At 42.7% G+C, this 11,028-nt stretch overlaps 1 protein-coding gene across 1 annotated transcript in view; it reads right to left on the reverse strand.

Moving 5' to 3' along the window:
* Positions 1-10,640, reverse strand: part of DDX41 (DEAD-box helicase 41) — a 34,353-nt gene extending 23,713 nt beyond the window's left edge. The window contains exons 1-6 of the mRNA XM_063292075.1: positions 10,533-10,640; positions 10,257-10,406; positions 8,096-8,255; positions 7,941-8,015; positions 7,088-7,148; positions 6,069-6,205 (exon numbers count right to left, since the gene is read on the reverse strand). Of these exons, the coding sequence (XP_063148145.1) occupies positions 6,069-6,205; positions 7,088-7,148; positions 7,941-8,015; positions 8,096-8,255; positions 10,257-10,406; positions 10,533-10,556 (607 nt within the window). The 5' untranslated portion in view covers positions 10,557-10,640. The remainder of the gene's footprint in view (positions 1-6,068; positions 6,206-7,087; positions 7,149-7,940; positions 8,016-8,095; positions 8,256-10,256; positions 10,407-10,532) is intronic.
* Between the last annotated feature and the right edge of the window lie 388 nt (positions 10,641-11,028).

The raw sequence follows: 11,028 nt of genomic DNA on the forward strand, positions 1-11,028 counted from the left end.
TCCTCGGTATCCGGGAAGTTGTCATCTTTAGTTCTGGATGGGGTTGCCCTGCCCCATTCAGAACCCGTGTGTAACTTGGGGGTCCTCCTGGACTCACGACTCCTGCTCGAAGAGCAGGTGGCAGTCGTGGCTAGGAGGGCCTTTGCACAACTTCAGGTTGTGCGCCAGTTACGCCCTTTCCTGGATCAAGATGCCCTCCGGATAGTCACTCATGCCCTGGTCATCTCCCATATAGACTATTGCAATGCGCTCTACATGGGGCTACCCTTGAAGAGTATCCGGAAGCTTCAGTTGGTCCAAAATGCAGCTGCGCGAACAGTGATGAGTGCTCTAAGATCAGCACACATAACACCTCTACCGCGTAAGCTGCATTGGGTTCCAGTTTGCTTCCGGGTCCAATTCAAGGTGTTGGTTATCACCTTTAAAGCCCTACATGGCATGGGGCCAGGCTACCTGAGGGACCGTCCCATCCCTATAACATCGACCCGCCCCACCCGATCATGCAGAGGGGGCATGTTGCGGACCCCGTCTGTAAGAGAATTTCATCTGGCGGGGTTCAAGAGGCGGGCCTTCTCTGCAGTGGCGCGCGCCCTGTGGAACATTCTACCCCCCGAGGTGAGGCAGGCCCCTTCGCTCCCAACCTTCTGGAGGGGCTTGAAGACCTGGTTTTGCTGCCTCACCTGGGATGGGAAGGGCAATAGCTCTTCCTGGGGGTGGCTGGTGATATAGAGTTCTCCCGACAGAATGGAAATCTCCCACTTGGATTTTATATTTATATTTTTATTATTTTAATATTGGTGATTTTATGATGTCAGGTTTTAAGGTGAATTTTATTGTAAACCGCCCAGAGTCCCCCTTTTAGGGGGAGATGGGCGGTGATAGAAATGTGAAAATAAATAAATAAAATTATCATCTTTATTATTCTTACATTATCTTTATTGCTGCTTTTGGAAGAGAATTTTTAAAAGCTACTCCTGTTTAAGTTCCAGGCGCAGAAGTGAAGCCACCTGAGTCTAGATATAAGATGGGATCCTAGCGCAGAAGATTCAGCCACACTGGAAGATGTCATGATTCCTGGATGCTTATTTTGACCCGAGTCAAAAACCAAGATTTCCTGGGCCAAAATCATTCTTCTTCTTGCACCTATCTATCTTGCCCTGCATGTCACCTTTGATAAAATTGAGGCAGGTGAGAATGCATATAATAGGCATTGTGGACAAGGAGACATCAAAGCTTTGGTCCCTTCCATCCTGACATTGTAGTAATTAGAGAAAACCATAGTCACCTTCCTGTTCTTTTTTGTTGCAAAGAGGGTGACCAAAGGGACTCTCCACTAATCCATGACTGCCTAGAACATTTCTGGATACAGCAACTGTTCTGCTTGCAACAGGGACTTTATTTAGTCAATCTACAGACACATTCTACATCCACTTTACTATATATACTCCACTGAGAGGAAGGCATGATGTCTTTCTGCCTATAGACATGAGTGATAAACCTCCATCTGCAGTCCCTTCAACCTTCTCCCCCCTTGCCTGTTCAGGTATGCTTTTGTGTAGACATTGTCCAAATCAGAATGTGGTTCCCTTCTATCAGTCTTCTAATGCTAGCCACCCTGACCTCGACTCCAGCTGATTGTTGGGAAGGCATGACTCATCTGTGGACCAGGTCCTGAGATGAATGACTGAGCTCCCCAGCTCAACAGGCTGGCATCCATGGTGATTTGGTCCTTCTAGGGTTCTCTCAAGGGCATTCCCCCTGACAAGTTGGTTGATGCTAACCATCACCAAGGGGAGGTGACTACTGTGCTTGGGACCTTCAGAATTAAATTTGTCTTCAAAATAATCGGCTTCTGAAACAGAAATAGAAACCATTGTAGTGGGTAGGCTTGCATATTACTGCATCCAAGGAATTGAATTCTGAGACATAATCATTAATTCCTTACAATCTTGCAAAGGCCATGAGAAGGTGCTTCCTGAATACTAGTATTTCCTGAATTGCAGCCTGAATCCATTGCACTCTTGAAACAGAAATATTATATTCACTGTTTCTCATGACTGCCCCACCCATACAACATCCATCTACTGTAGAAGGCCAGAGTGGGAACTTTTTCCAACTTATCATAAACCCAAGTTTATATAAACATAAGGTGTCTGATCTATGTTCCTCTTTGCTCCCTTGTGAGAGGATGTTCTGAGTAGTAAATCATCCCAGTAAGCATAGATACCAACCTCTTGGGTTCTCACACTTCTGATTAAGGCCATGATTATCTCTGTGAAGACTACTGGGGATGAAGCAGTGTCAAATGGAAGGGTCCTGAATTGAAACAATCCTGAGAAGCACATAGTGATTCACTCTAATGGGGATGGGAAGTTATGCATTAGACAGGTCAATGGAAGCCAGGAAACCATTTGGCAGATGTCTCCATTTTGAATATACGGTGTTTAATCGATCTGCTCAATGGACTGAAATTCAAAACAGATCTATTTTCTTTGGGATCATGAACAACACCAAGAACAGGCCAGTAAAACTCTCATGCTGATGCATCTGCTCTATTGCTTGAATGCTCAGCAGATGACAGACTTCAACATCCTTTGATGTAATTCTGACTTCCTGGATGTTGGTGATGGTAGAAATCTGTTTGTTGGCTTTGATCTGAATTCTGCAGCATATCCCCACTTGATCCAAGCATCAGCTTGTCTCTGCATGTCTATTCCCAGGTGGTCCAAAATTGCTGTAAGTATCCGCCCATCTGCCATTCTCTGGCATCAATTTTATGTTCTTTTCTGTTGGGGCTTGAACCCTTTGCCTATGACACCATTAAAATGTCTGCCCTGTAGATCCTATTGACCCTAGCAATTGCTTCCTTGACCATCTCCAAAATGAAAAAGACTTGACAGTGTTCTCTGATGGCATCTGCTTTTGTCTTGTTTGCTGAAAGTAGATAGTTCTTTTTATTCTTAATCTCCATCAGCACTGTGTCAATGAACTCACCAAACAACTCCTTGCCCAAGAAGGGCTTCAATGTCAGATTGGCCCTGGACTGGCAGTCAACTTGCCAGTGCCTGAGCTACAATTCTTGATGAGCAGCCACCCCTGGTGCCATAGATACAGGTAGTCCTCGGGTTATGACAGCAATTGGGACCAGAAATTGCATCGCGAAGTGATGAGGTCATAAAGCATGACATCACGTGAACGCATTGCTTAGTAACAATCCCAGCAGTCCCCATTGCCACCATAACCCCAGGACCATGTGGGCTGTTAAGTGGGAAGTGGCAGGAGTCCCAGGCAAGGAACGTGGCGGGGGTGCACGAGTGCTGTGGGACGGGGGGTGCTGCAAACAGGCACTACAGAGGGCGGGGGTTGTGCGGGTACTGCGGGCTTCCTAACATCGGAAGATAGATCTTTAAATGACATGTGAGATCAATTATCAGAACTCTTGAAAGAATAGAAGTGTTCACCAATGCTCTAACCTTCAAGGAACCAGCTTTACAACTCTTTTCAACACCCTGTCTGCCCTACATTCTGGAGGCTTTGTGAGAACCTCATCCCCTCTTCTCTGGACTACAGGGTTAGCAATGCGATCTGCCACATGTTTATCCACCGTGGGAATTAGGGTTAGGGTTCCACTGTCTCTTGTGGCAATGCATACAGTTTATCAGCCTTGGAAGGAAGTGCCTTGTGATTAAATAAACAAATTAGTTCAAATATATTGACATAGCTGACTGCTGGGGAAGGCCTTATACAAGGAAAATCCAGCTTATTTTTGGCAATACAAAAGTAGGTCTTGAACACTTTGCAAACTAGATAACTGATCTTGATGCAAAAATTGTACATGTTTTAAAGGTTTTGCACATCTTATAAAATTGCTTATTTGTGTTTCAAAATAAGGCAGGCATACATGCCTGACTATCCAAACACTCAAATTCACACTTCTCAATCTTTATAGTATGTATGCCCAAAGACATTTTTACCTGGAAATTCTTGGTTAGGCTAATCACACAGTTCAGCATTTGTAATGCTAATCTGAATGTACTTGAGGTCTATAGGAAAAAATGCTCAAGATTTCTTCATGGGATTCTATAGAAACTATGCAAATATTTAACACAATCTTTTTTATACAGCTTCAACACTGTGGAACAAAGTTCAAGACCAGTTAATTCAGAGTGGCTCTCTACTTTAAATGCTAATGCCAACAATATGAAGCTCACATATCTATCAATTCATGGAACTGAACAGACGTGCAGAAAACTTGGTTCTACTACCTCCGTGCTAATGAAAAGGTGAAGCAACATTTAAAAGCAGTTGCTCCCCGTTTCGAACATGTGGAACAAAGGTTTGAAATTTACATTGAACTATAATTTGAAAGAGAATTTTTACAAAATGATGTATCGTTGGCATTTAAGACCCGATAAGTTGTCAGAGATGTATAAAGGGGTATCAAATGTGTGTTGGAAATGTTTCCAAAGTGAAGGTACCTTCTATCACCTTTGGTGGACTTGTGGGAAAGCTAAGAAATATTGGGAGCAAATACGTATTACAATCTAAAAGATTCTGAAAGTGGATATACAACTGAAACCAGAACTCTTTCTTTTGGATTTGATGGACCAACAACTTTTAAAAAACAATTAGAACTTTGTTTCTGTATACGACAACAGTGGCAAGACTTTTGTATGTGCAAAGATAGAAAGATATACAAATTCCCACAATGGAAGAATGGATGGTGAAATTATTGGAACTAGCAGAGATGGCAAAACTAACAGCATTGATAAGAGAAAATACTGTGACTGGATTTGTTTCTACCTGGAAACCGCTTCTGGACTATCTGCTTGTATCTGAAAAAAAATGAACTTTTGATTTTGGGTTTTGATGATTAAACTGCTGTTGATTATAGAAATAATGTTTATTAAGGTTTAATCTAGAGTAAGAGATTAAGGTATTATATATTTGTATTCGTATCTGTGTTGGAAAAGGCCAGAAGTCACTTTCCTTGTATTTCTAAGTATTTCTGCACTTTTTTAGTTTGTCTTTTTTCTTTTAGTTCTTTCCTCAAGCTTTTCTTATATTTTGCATTTTATCTGTATTTTGAAACTTTAATAAAGTCTTTAAAACAAAGCAGTTGCTCCCAGTTTCATTTGATTCCACAGATACATAAAATATTTGAATACATAAACTTAATGATGGATCACTTTGCTTATCCCCCTCCAAAAGAAAGAGGAAAGTTCTGTGAGCAGAAATACAGATAATCCTCAGTTAACAACTGCCTCATTCAGCAACCATTCAAACTTACAACATTGCTGAAAAAGTAGATTTACGACTGGTCCTTGAACTTATGGCTGCTGCAGCATCCCCACAGTCACACAATCGCGATTCAGGTGCCTCACAACTGGCACGCATTTACGACAGTCGCAATGTCCTGCAGTAACATGATCACTATCTGCAACCTCCAAAGGCAGCTTCCAGCAAGCACTGGGAAAGCTACCAGTAAGTCGCAAGTCACAGTCACGTGACGTCATGCTTAACAACCACAGGTGATTTGCTTAATGACTGCAGTAGTCAGGCGCTGTCATGTGGTGTTTCACCTTATGACTGCTTTGCTTAGTGATGGAGTTGCCTGTTCCAACTATGGTCATTAAGTGAGGACTACCTGTATTCACACATCAGCATGTATGATTATTTATTTATCTGAGGGATTTAGAGAGCACATCAAAGTCTGACCAGACTGCTGATTATTCCTTGCAAAGGGGCTGGGAAGTCTATTAAATAGGCTACTGAAATTAGTATTGTTTGCATCTGCGATTTGGGCCTTAGCCTGTAGCCATGGAAGACACCCAGAGAAAGCCTGATGGCAAATCCATGGCCCACTGGATGGACCCACCATTCGTGCTGCTATTGAAAAAGTTCTCTCTGCAGCTTTTCTGCCCTGTAAATGAATCCTGTGGAGCATCTCTGGAGGAAAAAGCAACCCACGCAGAACAGAAAAGGGTGGGAAAACAGAGTCAGCCAAGTAGTCAATGTGGGTGAAGAGAGAGAAAAATGAAAGAGAAATCACTAACATAGTTACTTACCAGCTGGGAACTTCATTTCTTTGAAACTTTTGAGAGGAGGTGGAATGCCTTCCCCTTCCACAAGGATGTGGTATTTTTTACGCACACGTTCGTGCCGTGCTTCTGACATAGACAGGACATACCGGGGAGCCTTCCAGCTGGTGCAGAAACACAGAAAAACATATTAATCTAAGACCCTGATTATTTCATTTTAAAATTTCTACTCTGATGTTTATGAACAGAAATTGCTGTCAAGTCTGTTAAACAGAGTGTTCGTTCTCCTAGCAAGCCAACATCAACTGCAACTTTCAGGCTGAAGTTCTTTATAAGTGTGGTGGTCTCTCATGAAGGATACACAGGCTGCAAGTTTTCTCAGGATGAGAGCTTGTGGTCTCTCATGAAGAACGTAGGAAGAATGCACAGACACAACTTCCTCGGGATGAGAGCCCCGATTCAAGCCGTAAGCTCTCTTTTATTTTCCCCCAGCTAAGCAAGTACACTAAAACAGTAATTCACATAGCAGAAGGCTGATTGGTCTAAATAGCAATGCATACCTCATGTAACCCCCCTGATAGCCTCCTGGCACAGCTCAGGTTACAGCTTGTGTTGCCTTGTGAGGAAAGTTTTTGCTACAACCTTATCCACTATGGAAGTTCAAGGAAGGTTCAATGTAAATAAACATCTTGCACAGCTGTCGTGGTTTGCCAGCCAACAGCATAGCATACAATGCTCTCTACAATAAGCAATGTGTCTCAGTAGATTTCACAGAGAGCTCCACCACTTGTATTATTGTGTCCAATCCACATGAGCATCACGGCTACTACCTTATGCTACATGTGGCACAAGACTTTAACAGCTACCCATCTGTTTGTGTAAGGAGGAAAAGTCACACCCAAGAGTCAATTGTTCCAAGGCAGAGCATCAAGGCAGAGGTGCACCTCACTGCCTTTTCTTATGCATTTCAACATAAATAAACATTCTAGGGAAATGTCTGTCATCATATTTTGAGAAGGGTCTTGTACAAACCACAGCACATCTACCTGGTTTTAATTGGATCGTCGTATGTGATGCCCTTTGCCATTTCCTTCACAGACATCAGAGCTACACAAGAAAAAGACAACAGTCAGCAATCATGAAAAGATAAAAGCAATGTATTTGAATATTGTTTTATCCCAAGAAACAGCAACAGAAGGCTAAAGTCCCTGGGAAGCACCATAGAACTTGAACCTATGATTTACACAGGTAAATCTCTGATGAGAGGAGATGGGCGGTGACCAATTTGATAAATAAAATAAATAAATTTACAGTAAATATGTAGAAAACCTTCCATGCATGGATTGTTCTGTGTATGGAACAGGCAGCTTGGCCATGGATCTGGAACATGCATGTTCCAGGTAGTGGTGTCTCAGGGTGGGGAGAGTGAGTACTGTAAAAGAGAAGGTCAACAAAGGTAACAGCATATAGTAGAAGCTAAACAGAAATAAGGGAATCAGAGGCAGGAAAACTAGCTGGGTATGCACAGCAGGGGAGACACAGGAAAGGAAGGTGCAGAAAGATCAAGTGAGGAGGAGACATCTGAACAAGGAATAAGGTGCACCAGCCTGTCCTACTCTCTTGCAAGACCCCTCAGATTTGTTTCAGCTGAAACTTGGAACAACTAAGATGTTATGGGTTTCAGTCTGGCTGGACCGCAAACCTCTCAGAATGGCCCATCCAAACTTCCAAGCCATAACATGCTTGTTCTACGCATGGAGCAAAATAAATTTTTTGTTCTCTACACACTCATAATCAACTGTTATTTCCCTGCTGTCCCAATTTTGCCATCTTCCATAACACCAACACCATTTTCCCAAGTACCAAAGCTATTTGAGAAAATAATTTTTTGCTCTTTACCTCGCCCTTCTGCCACACTTTCCAGGATCTTTTCCTCCTCTTTAAGCTGTTTCTCTTTAGCCGACTCCTTACGTGCTGGGAAGAGTAACATATCAGATAGTTAACACAGAACCATCTCTCTACTAATAAATCAAACCAAGCAAGCTGACTGTTACCTTCTGCCTTCTCTTTGAGATGCTGGTGTTGATCCAGAAGGCTGATGTTGGACTGAGGGCCCAGGGGAATGTCATCTTCATCGCCATGATACTCACTGCCACTATCCCTTTGTTCCTCCTCCAGCACCCCTTTGCGGCGGATCTGCAGCAACTTTTGCAGCTAAGCATACATTAAGGAATAAAGTTAAGAGCTGAGAATCCCATTAGAGCCTGGCTTCAACTGCTAGCTTCTTTGCAGACAGAGATCTCAGTGAGATTTGTATTCTCAACTGTTTCTCAATCAAACTCACCATCTCTATGTATCTAACCCATTCAGTTCTCCCTATTTCCAAGCTAATTTTAAATATTCAGATTTTCTTTCACTTCATGTCTCACAGCAAATGTGAAATATATTTTCAGATATTAAAGGAGTAGGAATCAAGGGAAATGGAAATCTAAAATCACACAGAGTTTTTTAGACTATTAAGTTCAAATTCCCACTAAGTACACAAATTATACTAAGGTTCTCATAGTATAGGTTTTTTTGGATGCATTTTATAGGACAAATCTGGTTAACATAGCTGAAGTACTTCCCCAAAATAAATCTGAATGTCCACAGAGGAGCAAAAAAAATGTAACAATATTAATAAATCCTGAGAGGTTCCACTTTTGGTAGAAACCAAGCACTACATTTTACAGTGAGAATTTCATAACTATATAGTACTATAATCAGAGACAGAATTACCTCTGACTATCAGTGGTAGAGAACATAAATAGGATGTTACAGTGCTCATGATTTCAATGACATCTAGATGATGATAATATGCCACCTGACTCCCGGCAACTCTGGGTGGTTACAAATTCTGAAACAGACCACATTACTAAATTAATCTTTATCTGGAACTACCAGGGCATTTTTTATGTTCCCTAGAATGGGATAATAGCAACACTGAGATTATATTAAAAATAAATTACAAGAAAACTTTATTACTATGCTGTGATTAATTCAAGCCACAGTGTTTACTGCTATAGGTGTATTAATGGAGCCTCTCAATGTAAGTGTGACACTAATATCTTGTACTATTATACTACCCACAGAAATATTGCTGCCTTGCAAAGCAGGTTCATTCAAAAGCTCAAATAACTGCAGAACTGCAGTTCTGTAGTTAGTACTTGGATCTTAATACTTGGATAATACTTAATAAGTGTATTATCCAAATACTTCAATCACTCTATTAAGCACTGTTCTTTATATCTCACAGTAATTAGATATTATGCTCTTTACTAACTAAAAAGCATTAGTCTGAGCCAGTCATGGGGGATTTGCTCCAAATGCTGCTGAACAACAACTCCCAGTCACCAATCATTAGGCATTACTACCTTAGGGTGATGTGATTTGGAATCCAACACCTGATGTGCTACAGGTTTCCCATACCTGTTTTAGTTATTTAGCACAAGACAAAAAGCCAGTGCTAAGTGAACAATATTTTAACAATGTCAGTAACTGGTACAGATCTTATAAAAGTAACAAACAGAAGCAGGATCTACAGGGTCATAGCCTGATTTCATTTACCTAGCTTACAGAGCAACAATTTTATAGGGAGTCTTGATCTAGGGCAGGGGTTTCAATATTTTGTATCTAACATACTCATCATGCTATTCCCATTTGGGATAAGCAAAGCACTACATGGCAAAGCTTTTCAAAAAATTATGCAAAATGATTCTATCAACTTTCATCACTCTACCAAACACACAGGGTTCCACCGTAATAGAAACAAAATGCTCACTTTTCTGGGAAAAAAAAGATGCATACGCTTACTGGCATTTTGTTATTATACTGTATTTAACGTTAAAAGGTTAACTAAAGTGTCAGTGGCTTTCCTCATAAACCACCCAGCTTATTTCTGAGTTTCCCCGTTTTCCGCAGACTACCATATGGAGAACCACTGATCTAGGGTCCCGCTTCTTTTGTTCTGAAAACCTAGCACCAGTTGAGAACAGGTCGGAAATTGGGACCAATACAGGAACCAAAGGGACACTGGAATAAGTGCATCGACCCTAGAAAACCCTCGATAAACAAGGATGCATAGGATCGGGCCTCAGGCCAGGCAGATGCGCAATATGGAGAGACAGCAACAAGCGGTTTCCATTAATGGCTCCCCGCCTCCGCCAGCCACTTTACCAGCTGCTGCTTGCGCTGCTTGAGGGGCACATAGGGCTGGTAGTCGTCGTCGTCTTCTTCCTCCTCGCCCTCCCCTTTGTCCTCCTCTTTTTCTTCTTCTACTTCTTCTCCAGACAGGCCCGACGCCTCCGATTCTGGTTCGTGCTGCCTCTGAGAGGGTTATGAGAAAGGAATCACTCGACCACAGCCGAAGAGAGTCCCCATCCCCAAGGATGCTCGGTACCTCACCGGCCTGACAAAGCGGCGGCGCCGAGTCTTGGCCCGACGCAGCCTTACCTTCCGGCCACTTCCGGTCTCCATATTTTCAAGCCGCTTCGCTCACTCGACCCTACCCGCGCGACCGCACGCACGTATCCAATGAAAAAAAGGTTTAAATTGCTTAGCAACGACAGCCACGCCTACACGCGACGAGAGGGCTGTGCGACCGGCGGAAGCACAAGCTACGGAGAGGCGGAGCGGGAGGCTGGTCTGAGGTTATAGGGCGTCAAAGAGCGTGTCGGGGACACTGCCAGTGCGGGCTTCTAGGTAGTTAGCGCTAATAACTTGGATTCGCTTTTTCGACCTTATTAGTAGTTTCCGGTGAGGAAGGAGTGTGAGGTGCAATCAGGCAAGAACCCCATTCTGTGTTGCTGGAGTCGCTGCTGAATCAGCAGATGGAGTGTCGCGCTCCCGCTGTGTTAGGGACAACAAGGCTGACTTTCCCGCCCTGCCTGGGAGCCGTGGAGACCAATACTAAGCGTGCTTCTTTTTTCTGGTAAACTTTAGCCACATA

Source organism: Candoia aspera, chromosome 2, assembly GCF_035149785.1.
Source record: "Candoia aspera isolate rCanAsp1 chromosome 2, rCanAsp1.hap2, whole genome shotgun sequence".
Taxonomy (NCBI): domain Eukaryota; kingdom Metazoa; phylum Chordata; class Lepidosauria; order Squamata; family Boidae; genus Candoia; species Candoia aspera.